This window comes from Symsagittifera roscoffensis, chromosome 9 (genome assembly GCF_963678635.1).
Source record: "Symsagittifera roscoffensis chromosome 9, txSymRosc1.1, whole genome shotgun sequence".
In the NCBI taxonomy this organism is placed as follows: domain Eukaryota; kingdom Metazoa; phylum Xenacoelomorpha; order Acoela; family Convolutidae; genus Symsagittifera; species Symsagittifera roscoffensis.
Window position 1 is genome coordinate 12,277,774 of NC_087070.1, and position 17,542 is coordinate 12,295,315.

The 17,542-nt window shown below is 38.7% G+C and overlaps 1 protein-coding gene across 2 annotated transcripts; it reads left to right on the forward strand.

Annotated features, from left to right (window-relative positions):
• Positions 1-203: 203 nt before the first annotated feature.
• Positions 204-16,147, forward strand: LOC134854922 (uncharacterized). 2 transcript variants are annotated; one of them, XM_063871325.1, is made up of 2 exons: positions 204-455; positions 4,610-16,147. In XM_063871325.1, exon 2 carries the CDS (start codon positions 4,670-4,672, stop codon positions 15,851-15,853), a length of 11,184 nt encoding a protein of 3,727 aa, XP_063727395.1. In that variant the 5' UTR covers positions 204-455; positions 4,610-4,669; the 3' UTR covers positions 15,854-16,147. The 2 variants fall into 2 exon arrangements, with proteins under 2 accessions (XP_063727395.1, XP_063727396.1); XM_063871326.1 differs by having other exon boundaries at positions 4,652-16,147.
• Positions 16,148-17,542: the final 1,395 nt, after the last annotated feature.

Genomic DNA, 17,542 nt, shown 5'->3' on the forward strand with positions numbered 1-17,542 from the left:
ATTGCGAATACAAGATCGCTTCATATGTTCGTCTCAAATAATTGTTTACGGGCTCAAGGAAATTTTTAAAGCTCAAACTTCTACGCGTAATTTTTCTTATATTTTGTTTGATTTCATACCATGTTTTTTAAATAATGCGTTCATTTTCGATTAAAATAAATGCTGTGACCGTACGTTAACAATAGAGAATATACGGTCAAATGGCTCAATCGCAGCTAGTACTGAAACTGAATCAAATTCGAATACTGTAATTCTGTGACAATCAAATAGCACCTACACGCATTTGTCCACGTTTTACGCCACTTAAACTACAATGAGAATGTGAAGTTATTACATTTTCAATTTCGTTTGAAAGAAATTCTTATGTCATTGGAAAATTTTAGTTCATTATTTTCTTATCTTAGGCTTCATTGTGTTTGAATGCAACGAAAGCAAAATTGTGCGTCTTTTCCAAGGTAAGAGTTTTTCGTTGCTTATAGTTGACTGAAAATAATTTAAGGGCTCGCTTTTATAAAATTTGAACTGAACTGAGAAATCCAATATTTTTTTTGGTTGGGCCAAAATGTTTACCTAGAAATTTAGACAGGTCCAGAGTGAGTCATCTATGTAGTGTTGAGATTGAAATTACTGCGAGTGTATAGAAAACATATTGTGAAGGGTTGGCTGAACCAAATACTATGGTATAACTAAACATCGAATCAGAATAGCACCTACTTGGTCCAACTTCGGTGATTGATTTTTTGGAAGTATCATTTTAATTGACCAACATATTAGTAAGGTGGTTTCCATTTGAGCAGCTTAGAGTTTTTTGACCGCACTCTTTTTTGCTGTAATCATTCACAAAATTTCTCAATTTTGCAGACAACCTATCGCTTTGTCAAATCGAAGTTGAACTCAAAATTAAGCCTGATAAAAAAATTCATAGTTGCTTGATTTTTTCAAATTTCACTTGTCTATTTTGCAGCGATAGCTGTGGTCGTATTCTGTGCTGTTTGGAAACAGACCGGCTACTCTAGTTATTCTTAAGTCCTTCTTTTTGTACCGACTTTCGAAGAACGTGAGGAATGTAAAATGCTTGGTGGTTTCGTTTTTTCCAGAGCAATTTACAAAAGAACATTCGCTGAGTGGCGGATCGAACCCTGGATCTTCCTATTCCCGACGGGGTCATACGCAACAATATGTTAACTTGTCTAAGGAGTCTAATTAAGAGTGTGAATAAACCAGCCGAAGAATAAACCAACCGAAAATGCGCAGAGTATATAAACCAGCCGAAAAGTTAAGTCATATGAAACCAAAGTATATAAACCAGTCGAAAAGTTACGTCATATGAATCAAATTTGCATAACTTCCGTAACTGTTATATAATTGTTACATAACTATAATATAACAATTAAGCATTTTCGGCTTGCTTATATAGTAGCTGGTTTATACTTCGTCTGGTGTTCATACCACCCTTATTAAACTGCTCGTTATGTACTTTCTAGCGATTGATTTATTCAGACGCTTAACGAATTTTTCAGACTCATACGGATAAAACGAATAACACCTGAATGTCTTCACCTGCGAGAGCCAGTGACTTGTTATCGGGAATGAGACTTTTTTCCCCCGTGAATAACTTTTCGTATATTTTTCGCCGACATGCTCAAAGGCTGACGTGCTCATTTTCTTGAAAGTTCAGATAAAACTATTTTTAGTTCATGTGGAGTAGTAAATAATTTTTCAAATATAATTAATGAAAAACGTTGATTCGGATTTGAGGTCTGTCCTAATATCTGTCGGCTGATTTTTTTTTTCAAATTTAATTTATTTTATCTGGTAAGCTTTTCCAGGGGTTCTTTTTCAAAGCTGGGGTTTTAAACTTTTGTTTTAAGCAGACTTTACCACTATTAAAAGTTGCTCTGTAGTTTGTAGATTTACCAACTCTGATTTTGAATATTTTCTTTGATTTTTTTTTCAATTTAACGGGTTCGGCGTGTATTATATCGGCTTAGTCAATTCATATTGTGCAGTTTCAAGGGCGAATTGTCTTTAATGCTTCTGCCTGTTTCAGGTGGATGGTTCGTAAAAACTTATGTAGCTTGATTTTTTGAATGTCTACAGTTTCGTTTTCAGCTTAACTAGGTTCGACCCACGTTTTTTTGCCTTAGTTGCCACTTGGTCATTGATTCCCTGTGCTATTTAGGGCTATAACAACGTCGATGACAAAGGTATCAATTATTTTAAAGAGTTTTCTCGACTTTTGTCAAGTTATTTTTTCAGCTTAGTTTTTTTGCGATTAAGCAAGCATTATCAAACCGGAATATAGACTTTTTTCGGGCTAACTACTTGTTTAACAGAATCATTTGTATTTTGGTTAATAATGAATTCAAATTTTGTGCGCTCCCGGCCAACTTAGCCTGGAGCTAACGAATATACCTTGGGTCGGAAAATTCGTGGGTGCCAGGTTTTTTTAAGCTGGAGATATTCTGTTTCAAAAAAAGTTGTCGGTGCATTATTTGTCTTTTTATTGTTGGCTTAGTTGTCTAAAATCATGGACTCGTTCGTTTTTTTGCTGCGCGCATTTTTTTCCAAAGTTGCTTTTAGTGTTTGATTTACTCCAACAATTTGTAATTTTATTACTTTAATATCGTATTTCCTTTGTTTTTTCGCTAAAAAGGATTCCTCGCCCCACTATGTTTCGGCCTATTTTATCGGTTTAAGGACCTACTTTTAGGTCTTTTCAGGGAAAACACAGTTTCAGCATTCCCTCCGCTTTTTTAAAGTTGGTTGTATGTTTACCAATCGGTGTGTTGAAATGTCTTTTTTCGTTATGGAAAATTATTTCCAAATTTATTGGAAAAGCTTAGGTTTTTCTCAGAAACTTCTGCTGCTTTTTAGAAAAGGGTACAAATTGAAAGACCGCCTACTCCTCGGTGTGCCTGCATACTTCCCTAGAGAAAAAGTCTGGGGGAATATTTGACCCTGATTCTCAAAAACTAACCCTCTCAAATATTGAATTTTCAGTTTCAGTGAATCGAATGGTTTCGAAAAAGGGTCTGGAAATGCTGCCTCATTTTTGACAGTTTTGTGAATCTTTATGACTTCTTTCGGAAAATATCCTCTCAAATCTGATATTGTGGGTTTAATAGAGATAACGGGTAGTGGGGAGCTCCACTGCTTAAGCGGCCACTAACAAAATTGTTTGCAGAGAAATTTTTTGCCCTTGGAACAGTCTATTCAAAAAGTTAACCAAATGGTCAAAAATTTGATAGGTCTTATAGCGATAACTTTTTAAAACGGTCCAAAATTTGAGTATTCCGATGGCCATAACTTTCTGTAAAAAAATTTGGGCTTAGCCGCTTGCGCTTATGCAGGCAGCTTTTTAAAACCGTTCTTTTTTCTGGAAAAATACCCTGCCATATCTGAGATTTTGGATTCAATTCAAAGAACGGGTTGTGGGAATTTTTCTGACAACTAAAGTTAAGGTCCTCGGAAAAGTCAAAAGTATGATTTTTTAAAAGTTTCTGTGAAAGTATCTCGAGAACTACAATCTTTTGGGTTTTTTTCTTGGGTTTTTCTCGCTAACTATTCTGCCAAATCTGATATAGGTGTTATCGAAATAACAGGTTGTTGAAAGCCTACTTTTACAATTTACTATGTCCATTTTGTTCAAGAAAAAACTATGGCGCCTTCAAACAAGTCAAAGTTTTGAAATTTTGACAGTTTTTTGCGCGAAAACTACCGTGCCAATTCTCATGTCGTGTTTTGTCGAGAAACCCGGTTTTGGGAATCTTCTCTGCTGGTCAAGCTAAATCTTGTAAAGCTAAGCGGCCACAGTTTAATGGGGGAAAATTGATTATCTCCAAATTTGGTGCGAAGCTTTTTACTCTTCTCACTTCTGTTAGTAGAGAAACAACTAAAGCTTTGGGCAAACTTTTGAAATCTTATTTTTCATGCCGCACCAGTAAAGCAGTGTTTATTCAATATCAAAGACGTATCCCCAGCTTTAGCTGCGCCCCTAGACATACGAAAATTTTGGATCACCTAGTTTTTTCAACCCTTAATTTTTTTTAATATGTTTTTTCATGCTTGTTGTATCGCAAGTGGTGCGAAGCTCCGCTTCGCTTCTTTGTTAGAAATTTTTTTTTCTTTTCGATATTCTGTAATGGAATGATTGAATTGTATCGCAAGTCAATTTATGATGAGCAGCTTTGAGGGCGATTTATTTTTAATGCTTTACCTGTTTCAGTAGGGATGGATTGTAAAAATTTTACTTCAAAATATTTTATAGCTAGATTTTTATGTCGTTTCGTTTGTCTGATTTGTTTAGGTCTAGTTCCTTAATAGGAGTCGACCCAAGTTTTTTTCCCTCTAGTTACTGCTCGGTATCTACTCAATTCTAATGTAATTCTCCGAGACAAAGGTATGAAATTTTTGTAGATAGTTTTTTGGACATTTTTCAAGTTATTTTTTCAGCTTATTTTGTTTTTGGAAAAAAGACCATCTTGTTTTTTTTTGTTGTATCTTTTGATTCCTTGTTTTGTAATGCTATATTTTAATTGTATCTGTTTATTGTGTTTTATTTGTAAAAGCAATATAGTTGTAAAACCTAAAATATTGATTATTTTAGATGAACTTTGTCTGTTTACTGTCCGATCTGTTCTAATGTTAGGTGATGAAGTGATTACAAATGTCCCAAATTGCAAGTTTGTCCAAACTTATTCTCAGTCGTCTAGCCGACCTGAAAAATAAGCCAAAATGTGAACCAATTCCTAAAACCGAATCCGATCAGCAAGATGGCAAAAAGAAAAACGATGATTTGAAAGTAGTTACTGACTTTTTTGTGAATGGCGATGGATCGAAGCTACTTTTAGATCTTTCGGCTTGTCTGACTTTCGGTGTAAATGTATCATCGGCTTCCGAGCTCACCGAAGTCCTGCTGGATATAATATCAGAACTTATACAATCAGTATCAGATAATTTGTCGCAAATCGAAAACAATGAAAGTCAAAATTGCGAAATTTGGAAAAAATTGCCAGCTGACTTTCTGGATAAACTCCTAATCCAATTTACATCTCAATATTTAGCCTCCCGAAAAGAGTTGCCCCATGAAAAAGTTTCGAAAAAACTAAGAGTGAAACAAAAACCGAAACGGTCCAAAAGTGAAGACGAGAAAAGCACTTCAGATGATGAAAAGCCGGCTTTGAAAAAAGTAAGGAAGAGGCGGCATTTGAAATCGGGGCGAAAAGTGCTGGAAAGAACCAACGCTATTAAACTGACAAAAAGCTGCAAAAGCGGAAATTTCAAAGTTGCGACAAATAATGTCGATAGGTGTTCTCACATGAGTTACACAGCAATTGAGAAACTAAGCATCGACAACAGGACCTCGCATGTTTTAGATGAGTTCGCGCAAGTTGAGGTCAAAGAAAATCAAGAACCAAATGTCTCGAAAGATAGTTCGCGTGATGGAGTTTTGATTAGTGTAGAAAATGGCGTTGCTGCTCCTTCGAAAGTAGCAAACGATCTAATGTTTTTACCGGCTCCAGCGCTGAACCTACCCGATACCGAAAGGCAGTCGAGTTCTTTAAACGTTGATCAAGAAGTGCAAACGTCGAGACCTGTGGTCGAACTAAAAGTTCCGAAGCGCCTGGAATTAGTTCTAGATCTGAATCAGAATCTGTTCAGCTATCTCGAAAATCTGACAGTAGAAGACTCAACAGACGTGCTTAGTCTACTGTTGGCTACAATAAGTAGACTGCTTTTGTGCGAAAACACGTGCCCGAGTTCTCTGACTCGGCCTATTTGGAAGTCGGTTCTCAAATGGTGCTCGCGAATCATCAGAAACAATACCTCGTCAAAAGCAACTTCTCATTTGAAATGCATGTCCAAATTTACTTCGCTTTACATAGTAGACTTAATTTGCTCTTTCATGGTGCTAAATTTGACGATCTTCACATATGTCGTCCTGGGTGACGAAAAACGTCGTCACTCAGCCAAATCGGATCCGTTAGTTGGCTCGGATATCGATTCCACTTTTGCCGATTTGGTTTCGGCTGTCACTCGAGTTCACCAATTTAGTCTCGCAAATATCGACGACCAGTTTGTAATCGATCGAGTTTTCGGCTGCTCATGGCGAGTTCTCTCTCTTTTCGGATACCTTTGGGACCGGAATCGAGACCTTATGAAGCATATCACAAAGCGAAGCTCGGCGTCACTCATTACGAACAGCAGTAGCATTAAGCAGATGGTACTTCTGAGACGAATTGATTTAAAAGACGATGAAATTGTTGGGAAAATAGTGAGCGTGATCAAATGTTTGGGCTCGGATCACGTGAACAATGACCATTCAACGTCGTGTCCATTCAAGATAGTGTTAGATCTTTTAGTCAGCTGCATGCCTCTTTTTCTGGAATGTGAAACGCATACCGAAGTAATCAGAACGACGCTGGACATAAAACTGTGTACATGCCAACAGTTGGAATCAAGTTTAGGATTCTTGGAGGAATTTCTGAAAAAATTGTCGAAATCTCTCATAAAACGAAATTCGAAGAAAAACGAAAATGACGAAATCGATCCGAATGTTTTCAAAAATGACAATCAAAATATGGAGTTGATAATCGCGTTTATGACCAGAATAACTTGCTATCCTGAAAACTTGTCAGACTCGAAGTTTAAGTTTTACAAACGAATTTTGCAGAAAACAAACGAAAAAGTTCCCCGTCAGTGTCTGCAAAATTTCATTTTGAAATCCATTTCTCAGCGAGATTTTAATACCGATAATCTGTTTGCATTGTGTAGTATTATACACGTTCCAGTATTGCGGTTTCTGAAAGACAAATTGTCGAAATTTGAACTTATGAAAAGTTTTGCTGAAGGTCAGAACGAATTTCAACTCGAAAGTTCATCTGGTGACCTAAGTAAAAAAGGTCACGCTTTGCCGCCAATGATGAAAGAGCGAATGGGAAACGACAAAAAAGTAAGCATTTGGTCTGAAAATGTCGAACGCGGTCTTCTACCGGAACTTGTGATGCGGGCTTCGAAAGATCTTCCCGTGGATTTGTTCCACTACTTGCTGAAGTTTACACAACTGACAGTTCACTTCTTCAAAGATGCTCTAACTCGCGAACTCAACGGAATTGAAAAATCAATTGTGGAGTTTTTAGGCGTCAGGAAGCTACTAACATTACAATTGGACTCCAATACGGTCCAAGTGGTCAGAGAAAAAGTGAAAAACTCGCGAAATATTGACTTGGCCTATTTGAAAAAATTGAAAGAGAAAGCGAGTAGATTGACTACTATGTCGAAAAACGTGGTAGAAATGATCGTCAAGTCGCTCGAATCTAAATCTATGGTTCTGCTGCTGTTTTCAAGCCATAATTTCTTCAAACCTGCTGAGTTCGCAGCTTTATTGATTCAATGTTATCTAAACAGTGAAAATTTATCAAACCAAAAACAATCAGATTTTGTTGGTAATATCTTGCAGCCATTGGTGCTTTTTTGTGAACATTTCAACGTCGGGTTTCTATGTTTCTCAGAAGATGTCAGAAAACTGATCTTGAAGTTGAAGAAAGAAGAAAAAGTTAGCGACCAGAAGTTCAAAGACGAAACTGAAAGAAGTTCGTCTGAGTCGTCCGAAAACTTAGACGTCATGTCTGAATATGAATTAGTTAACACACCTTCCACTCATTTTTCCAACTTGAACAATGGGCTGAAAAGAGACAGTACTATGCGCAAACGAACCCTGGCTGGGTTTTCAATCGAAAGTATATTGAAAGCAGCGGACAAAAACAAAATAGCAAACCTGCGATTTCCATTCAAACAGTCTTTCGTGATCGATTATTTCAAAGTACTGAAAAACTGTATGAAACTATTTCACGAATATTTGGCGTTAGAAAAGACACAGTTTGATGCGTGTTCGTCGGTTGAATTAGATAGTTCAAAAATAACCGAAATGATACTGACCAATTTAAGTGTAATGTTGTTCACATTGCCCAAAATTGAATCAAGTTGCACCCAGCCGATGGCTGCAGCTGGCCTAGGACTCCTCGTTGAAGGTTTGCACGTACTGTGCTGTGAAAAGATTATCAACTTACGCGGAATCGAACGCACGTTAGTCGAGCAGTTGTCGTCATCATTTGTTCACTCTTTAAACAACTGTTCTTTCAAGTTGGCAGTCGAATTGGTGAACATTTTGTGGAGTTTCACTTTTTATGGAAACGAATCAGAGAAAAAACATGCAGTTTTCGGAGAGGTGTCAGAAAAAAGTGAGAGTCACGACTCTTCAAGTGAAGAGAAAATCAACAGCGAAGGACTTGCTGATGGTTCATCCGATTTGGATGAAAGTTGCGACAAGACAAGTGCCTCTAATTGTGTTCACATTGAAACTTGTTCGCCGTGCAGGCCAAAAGAACCCACTGAGTTCTGTTTCAACCCCCAAGTTCTCCCCATGTTCTTGAAAGTTCTGTTCTCTCTGAAATCGGCGGACGTGCTAAATTTCTATTTCAACAAGCTAAACTCATTTTTCAGATCGCTAAAACAGGAAAAGCTAAATATTTCTCAGAAATTCATATTCGAGACGTGCAACTTGTCGCTTTCAACGATGGCTAAATCTCTCTTTGCTAACACAGATTTGCTGATTAAAGTTCTGGAACCCCTCTTAAGTATGTTGGAAATTCTATCCAAAAACTACGTTCTGTCTTCCGATTTGCTTTTGATTTTCCGACTTTTTCTGAACAAAACTGTTCCCAAATTAAAACTGTTAGACTACTTCGAAAAAATTGCAAAGGCATCTGAAAACGGACCCCAAACAGTTATGAAGTTTGACAGTAATAACTCCAAAATGTTCGAAGTTGTGATGAAATCAAAAGAAGTTTCCGTGCTTAGGGATTTGAGCCAAGGCTTCAGTTGCGCCTGCTGGATCAAACCATCGTTAAACCAAACGAACCTAGAAGAGGCTTACCACAAGTTTCCCGTTAAGTTGCACATGAACGTTCACATATTCACTTTCACCACAGTCCAAAGCAAGGTTTCCTTTTTTCTCAAATCTGCCGATGAAAGTGGGAAAAAAGAGGAGAAAGGCTGGAGTTTGGTTTACATCATGTCCAGAATCAGACGCAATGTGACATCTCTAGACCATGTGCCTCCCATTGCTGGAAAAGTTGGCCTCGCGCCAGAGTTCGATTTGAAGATGGACGAATGGTGCCACGTGTTTTTCTCAGTCGACCAATCGAAAACAGTATCTTTTGTGTTCAACGGAATGTTTTCGGCTAAATGCGAAACTCCGTCAGATGAATACAGTTTGTCGGCTAGTCGAGACTTGGTGATCAGTTTAGGTGCGTGCACAATGCCGACTGACTTAAATTACGACAGACTTCCGAAAAAATCAGAGCCGAAAATATCAACGTCTGTTAGATTTTCAACATCAATTTCGATAGCAGAAAAACCGATTTGTCAGTTCGAAAAACTGTTGAAAGACGTGAAATATTCACTTTACATAGGATGTGTGACAATTTATGATTCGCCGTTACAAAAGCGGTACGCCTTGTGCATGTGGCTCAGCGGGCCGAAAGCCTTTTTGTCGAATAAAGGAGCTCTAAAACCGCAACCAGCTCGTTATCTGACCCGAAAATCAGCCCAGTACTACTATCAAAAACAACGCCAATACGGGTCTGCTTACGGCAAAGATTTGGATAAGTTAGTCCAGAGTCTAATGATTTGTGTCGACCCGAACTCAGGTTTTGTAACGAGTTACGATAGCTGTTCCGATCAGAAGGAAAACCAAATTCCCAAGTTCAATTGTCTGCCATCATCTCACCCTTTACCCTCACATGTTCAAATTGAAAAGATTCTCAATTTTGAAAGCGCTGTTGACACAATTGGTGGTCCGAACGTCATTTTATATTTTTTTGCCGTGATCGTCGAAGATTTAAAACTGAGCGAAGACAAAATGGTTGCTGAGAACGAGCAATGCCGGGCTTTAGCTATTGCTTTGAAATATTTTTCACAAATTGTACATACAGACACTAACTTCAGAATGGACGAAGATGTTTTTGATGCGTTTGAACCTATTTTAGCCAGTCGAAATGTGATCTTTTCCGAGAAATTGGTCAACTGTTTCATCAACGCCGCTTGTGAAACTTCAAGCGAAAAAATGGAAACGCAAATTGAAGCAAAAGTGGACTTTTTGATTAGGAACGAGGATGTGCTTCTGTTTTTCTTCAAGCACAAATCGTTGTGGACAATTGAAAGAGCGACCGTTCTCATGTATTACGTAACTCAAGTCCAAAGTTGCATAACCGAATCTAGCTCGTCAGTCATCATTCACAACCGAAATCTCATGATGGAAAAAGGCATTCTGGACTATTGCATAACGCTCATCTGGAACTGGAGCTTAAATGCGGACTTTGAGCAACTAATCGACTGTCTCATAATGTTCCTGGTTCAGCTGCTTTTGACCGACATAGAACAAGTCACAGAAAAGGAAAAGTCGCTTCAGTATTCAATCGTGGAGCAAGTAGAACAATTGATTTGCCAACTGCATCCAAACTCAAACGCATTTCTGCACCATGCCGATTCTGCATTTCAATTCTTAGATCGGACCAAAAAACTTGTGGCAGACATTGAAAATATCAACCAAATCGAAATGAGTGGAAACCTAACCCGAAATGACGTAATAGACACTCAGATTGGCCAATCGACCACGTTTAAATCAGACGTTATGTCACAGTTCTTGGATGACGTAACCAAGTCTTTTGACCCTAATGACGTAACAAGTGACGAGTTATCTTCAGATGATGCGAAATTGCGAGGCGGAACGAGTGGCAGTAATACTATTGTGTTTGACTCTGGCAACGAAACGGGAGGCACGGAAGCAACGTTTAAGAACGGCGCTTCAATCGATGAAAGCTCCCGTCTAAATGTTTCGATGTCGGAAACCATGTTGAAAGTCATAGTCAAACTATATACGCCTCAATGTTTGACTTTAGACTTCTCAGATTTAGTGAATGTTCAACTTAAATTGGCGCCCAAATACTGGGCAGTTTTGTTCAACAATTCAGATGTTAGAGTTTCGAGCGCGCTTTTGAACCTGGTGAGGAAAGTGTATGAAATAGCGGGCAATGCTGCTCGAGATGACTTTATTCGCTGCAAATTCTTCCATATCATTTCTTGCCAACTTTACATATCCAGACAAGTTTCGGAGGAGTTGATCCATAACGCATTAGCTCTTTTCTTTGCATCGCAGGAAATCGTCACTTATTTGAACTTTCCAGACGTTGATCCAAAAAGAGTTAAGAGTTGGCTTTCAAAGAAGTACCAGGCCATGTTCCATATCGAGGCGTTTCCTATTTTGCTGACCCTGTTTCTGAACTGCAGTACTTCGTGTTCGAATAGCCAGTGGCATTGTGAAATGGCCACTTCTCTTATGACCCTTTTCAATTCTATCTTCGCCTGCTGTGAAAAGTCACGTGGAATAATGCTCAAATTTGGTATCATACCCGCAGTCTTAAATGCCTCCATCGAAATTTTCCAAAGGCACACGTCGCCTGTAGTTTTGCACGTTTTGATGAAACATATCACCGAGTTCTTAGCGACTGTTGCGGAGTTTGCGATTTTGAGTCCAGAAACGAAAGATCAGTTTGTTTCTAATCTTCTGAGACATTTAATTGACTCTCTATGTGTCGTTTGGAACCGAGTGGCTACCATGACCACTGATGAGTATTTGAAGGACCAAATGAACATTCTGATTTTTCAAATGTTTTCATACGTTTTGAAGATTTCATTCGAACGGCTCTTGTGTTTCAAAACAGTTTTCAACCCTCAATCACACTCTAAAACGGAAGGCAGCTTGAAACGGATGCTCTCTTTCAGCACTTCGAAAGCCGCCAAGCCGAAATTACTTCAGACCATTGCTAGCTTGGATACGTACTCAGATGAAACAGATAGTCTAACTAGTATGTCGGATAGCAGAACAAACTTAAAATTTTCGACCGAAGACTTGACTCAAAGCTTACTTTCCTTGTCATCGTCAAACCTAATGTTTCGAAGTGCTAAAAACTTGTTCTCTGTTTCAACAAACGATCTTTTCTCGGATTTCAAAGACGAACCAAAGCCCGATACTCTTTTCATGGAGTTCAATAACGTTACAAAACTCATGACTGAAAATAAGCCGAAATTTGTGGTCGAGAAGTTCAAGTATATTTTGACAGCAATGAAGCATTTGGCGATTTTTTCACTGCCTTCAAAAATCACCTCCGAACAACATAAAGCGGATTGGTGCTTCAAGTACCACGATTTTGCAGAATATTTCATTAAGAGGCTGCGTGAAGTTCTAAGTTCGTATTTGACAGCTGCATCGTCCACTAAATGGGTTCGAATTTTGAAAGATCTCAAGCCTGTGATGATATTATGTGTCGAACAGCTTACCCATGTTCTAATTAGCCCGGACTATTATGGCCCGATCCAAACGTTACCGTTGCTGTTTTATACGGACCAGTTTTTCGAAGTGATTGTTAAAGCGGTCTATGGTTGTTTGTCATCGACGAAGGAAACAGAGGATATTTTATTGAATAATTTCACAAAGCAGAGGTTGGATTTAGTTTACAATGAGTGCCCAGATATTTCGTCGAGTCATAAGAAAGTGATAAGAAGATTGGAACTGTCGATCCCAATGAATTCCACCCCGTCGGCACAACAGAAACTGCTGATTTTCCCACAAAGCAGTCTTTACATGAACGGAGCACTCCAGAGAAATTTCAGCACGGAGCAATCGGCCAATTTAACATCATCGATGTCTCTAGACGAGGACAACAACTTAGGTTGGTGTAGTGCTCAGTTTTGGCGCCAAAAACGGGCATCTTGGATGTTGGAAGTTTCGGAACCCAATCAGTATTGGACTTGGACTTATTCTGAACTGCATGAAAGTATAATCCAAGCTGCGATTGCTGTTGAAACTCCGCTTTCGAGAGAGTGGCTAGAAACGCAAGCTAGATTTCTGAAACGAAAAAGTGAGAACCCTCAGAACTTGAAACTATTAGCTTATGGGGTCAATTCAGTGACGCATCCAGGAGCAGTATGGCACGAAAGCTCAAAAGGGTGTCAATTTTGGCAACTTGACCAAACCGAAGGCCCTTTGAGAGCTAAAAAGCGACTGGAGATGTGTATGCTAAACGTAAATCCGAGACATCTGCGTGGTGACTCAAATGATTTTATTAAAAAAGACGATAAATTAACGAAAACTTTGACGAAGTCAGCGATGTCCAACAGCTCAATTGTAAACGAAAAGACAGGGTACCTCGAGTACATTTTCAGCAAATCTTCTGTCCCGAGTACAGCCTTCTCTTTTTCGTCTATGTCCACGACCCGAAGAGCCGACCAAAACCCCGACTATGAGCACGACTCCAATCTGGGAATTGTAGCGACGTATCCTTGCAACAGAATTCTACCTTACTGTGAAATTTCAGGCGAAGTTCTAATCAGTGACGTAAACTTATTCTTCTGGCCGAACACTTCGACTTCATTAGCTTCCTCGACGTTCAACTCTGCCCTGATTGGTTCAAATAGCACAGAGGATTTCAAATGGCCCTACACCAGTATACGCGAAGTGCACGAAAGGTTGTACTCGTTGAAAGATTGTGGCATCGAAATTTTTTTCACGTCGGGCTTAAGTTGCATGCTGTCTTTCGAGGATCGGAAAACGCGAGATTTGTTCCACCAGCAGTTTTTGGACCAAAATTTACCAAATCTAGTAAAGGGACGAATTTTGGAAGAGTCAGTTAAAGCATGGTCAAGTGAATACCTAACGAATTTTGCGTACCTTACAGCTGTGAATAAATTTGCGGGAAGAAGTAGCAACGATTTAATGCAGTACCCGGTTTTCCCCTTCGTTTTATGCGATTATGAATCAGATGAACTAAATTTGCAGAACCCAGCTGTGTTCCGAGACTTGGCCAAACCGGTTTCAGTTCAGAAACCAGAAAAGGAGCATATCTACGAGACAAAGTACAAAGAAATGACTAATAATGAGTTCACAGGACCCACAGATTTTGGGCCTTATCATTACAGTTCACTGTATAGCAACTCGGGAATAGTGTTGCATTATTTAGTGAGGTTGTTGCCCTTTTCAAGGATGTTTTTGCACTACCAAGGCGATAGTTTTGATATACCAGACCGGACGTTCTTCGATATCGACAGCACCTGGAAACTAGCTGCTCATACATCCATGACAGATGTCAAGGAACTCATCCCAGAATTTTTCTACCTTCCTGAGTTTTTACTGAACAAGACTAATTTCGAGTTTGGCGAACGGCAAGATAAACAGATCGTTCATCATGTACACCTGCCAAAATGGTGTCTAAATGACCCTAGACTTTTCGTGCTCATTCATAGACAGGCTCTCGAAAGTGCACACGTGAGCAAATATCTGCACAAATGGATTGATTTGATTTTTGGGTACAAACAAACGGGTAAAGCTGCTGTGGAAGCCCATAACGTGTACCGGCCATGTTTGTACTACGGATTCGACTTGGACCAAATTGGGGATCCGCAGAGTCGAGAAGCTGTTGAGAGAATGATTCGGACTTACGGCCAGACCCCCAAGCAGATTTTCAGGAACCAACACCCTGGTCGCGGAAGGAACTCTGGTACCCAAATTTTGGACATAAAATTAGTTGACTTCGTTTTTGGAGGCGCGCTAGGAATGGTCACTTTGAGTGACGAAAACGTTGACAAATTGAACCCCAAGAAACCATCTTCGCCTGTGCCCAGTGTTTTCGGGCTTAAATGGGGGAACTATTGCGGCTCGCCTGCCTTAAGGGAACCCACCGAGTGTTGGAGTTCCTTCTATAGACCTCCTATCGTTAACATGGTGACCATTCATCGTCGGACAGTCGGGGTCCCGATCAACAGCGTGTTCTTGCACCGACATCAGAAAGATCTCGGGATCCACGAAGAGAGTGAAAGCTCTGAACATGGACTTCCTGTCACGTGGTACGGAGTGCTTCGATACGGATTTCCTGACAGGTTTCTTCGATTCTCTTTTCGCAACAGCTCGCGATGGAAAGTGTTACTGCGCGAACCTTTCGATGACCCAGTTACATGTGTTTGCATATCAGCAGATTCGCATACACTCTTCGCCGGATGTGAGTCTGGACTTATTTGGTGTGCACTTGTGAAAACTTTCGATATAGATTTTCGTTCAGGCAAATCGGACAAGCTAGAAACCGAGACTAAAATAGTTCCTCATTGTCGAATGCCATTTCACACCAAGCGAGTAAACGTCTTATCAAGTTGTAGACCGTACAGTATTTTCGTGAGCGGGTCTGAAGACTGCAAAGCTGCTATTTGGGATCTGAACCGGAACCACTTCGTGCGAGCCATCAGCGTCTCAGGACCTGTGAAGAATGTTACAATAAGTGAAACGCTCGGCGATATAGCGGTGGTTTACGAAACTGTTGAGTGTATAAATGTGGTTGCGGCGTACACGATTAATGGGGATATAATTGGAAAATGGACCTCGGACAGTGGCGAGCGAGTGACAGCAATCGCGTATTCAAACGCGCCGGAAGGTATCTCGATAAATCTCATTGTCGTCGGACTGTCTTCGGGAGCGCTTGTCACTTTAGACTCTTGGCTCGTCAATCAATGTCGTGAAATGACGATAGCCGAATTTCATGGACCGGTTGTTGCGGTGACATATCGCAGTGACGCTCAGATACTTTACGTGTCATTTGAAGACGGATGGCTTTGCGCAATGGGGTCGAAAGAGTTGAACGGTGACCAGAAAAAGTTCCTCCCAATGGCTGTGAATGTCTTCAGTCCTGCAATACTGGCATCGGGATCTAAAATTGCCCCGCAAAGAATTCCAAGCATCGTATAGTTTCAAGCTCCTGAGAACTACTTAGAAGTTCTTATTGGTTTTGAGTGGTTCATTTAACATTTAATATTGTGTAAATTCATCGAGGTATATTTCAAGACAATCTGCTAGTTTTTAATTGCGTATTGCCTTAGAATTTGTTGTTTCTGGTTAAAAAACTCGTTGTACCAAGATTTGAGGCCTTCGATTCAATTTTATCAATAAACTTATATCAATAGTTAGTGATTATGAATTAGTTAGTAGTTAGAATTTGAACTGTTGCCATTGCTTAAAGTTGCTTACAAGTATTTATCAATTTTTCTCACTTCTCAATCAATAAGATTTATAAATTGAAATATTTTTTGTTTTTCTCTCTTCTGCACAAGAAAAGTAGATAAGTATTAAAAAGAAAATCACATTATAAAACTAATCAAGCACACTTCAAAGCTCATACCGCAAAAAGTTCTGGCTACGATTATTTTCTTTGCAAGAATATTTTAGAATAAAAAATAATACGAGAATCGGTGATTTAGGAAAAAAGTTTTGAAAAAAAAAGAAAAAATTTGATAAAAAAGGCATGTTCTAAGTTCAATTTTTTTTGATAATTTATAATTTTTTTCTAGAAAGAGCTCTTGAATTAGTTCATGAATTGCTAGAATGAGTGATCATAAAGGCTAGAAAAACGCCTGTATTCAAATTATTAAATTTAGTATAAAAATCGACGCTACAGTGGACAGGAGTAGATATTAACAGCTATATCAAAGTTTAACGAAACTTCTAATCTTAGAAAAGGAAAAAATAACTTCACCGCCAAAGTTATGTGCAACACAACCCTTCACTGTGAATTTTTTTGAAATGAAAGTTTTATACCAGTTTTCTCAGCACTCAGCTCTACAAGGAATTTTAAAAAGATTTAACTATCGGTCGAATCACGACTGAAAATTCTTTATTATGACATATAATTTGCCCAAATCTGACGTTTTTATCCGGATTTAAGTCGGTAGTAAACACTCGAAAACAAAGTTTCTTCCCCTTTAAGGTCAAAACAAACAAGATTAACCTGAGTATGAACGAAGTGATTTGCTCAACATTTAAATTAATTAATTGTTTAACACTTTGGTTTGATTAGGCTTGCGATTAGCAAGCGTTATCAAACTGGAATATAGACTTTTTTCTAGTTAAAAACTAGTTCATCAAAATCATAAACTTTTTTGAAACCTAAAATATTTAATATTGAGTTTTGTACTAGTGACTGTACTCATAGAGAAATTTCAGATAAGGTACACCGTCTGCTCGTCACGCTATCTTATTTTGGGCAGGATAGATTCGTGCAACTTCTTGGTCTAATACCGATCTTAATATTACTCTTATATCTAGTCTCAATAGATCTAGTGTATACCGGTTTATGCGAGTTAGTTGCCAGTAGGAAAACAACTGTTTTCTAAGTTTTATTCAATTTGTTCTGGTGCTTAAACTACAATTAGTTTCAGCACTTACAAATAAGTAGAAATATTAGAGATGGAATATGATTAGTTAGTTATAAATATTTTATAGTGATATTCAATCATAAATATAATCGGTCTATAAATGCTAGTTTAGAATTGGTTCCATCCATTTGGGGTTTAGAGAGTGTTTAGTTTTTAATTGTTTGATGTAGTGAAGTCGGGTGATGTAGTTGAAGTTGCGAGCATTGACTTCTGGGAGAAAGGAGAA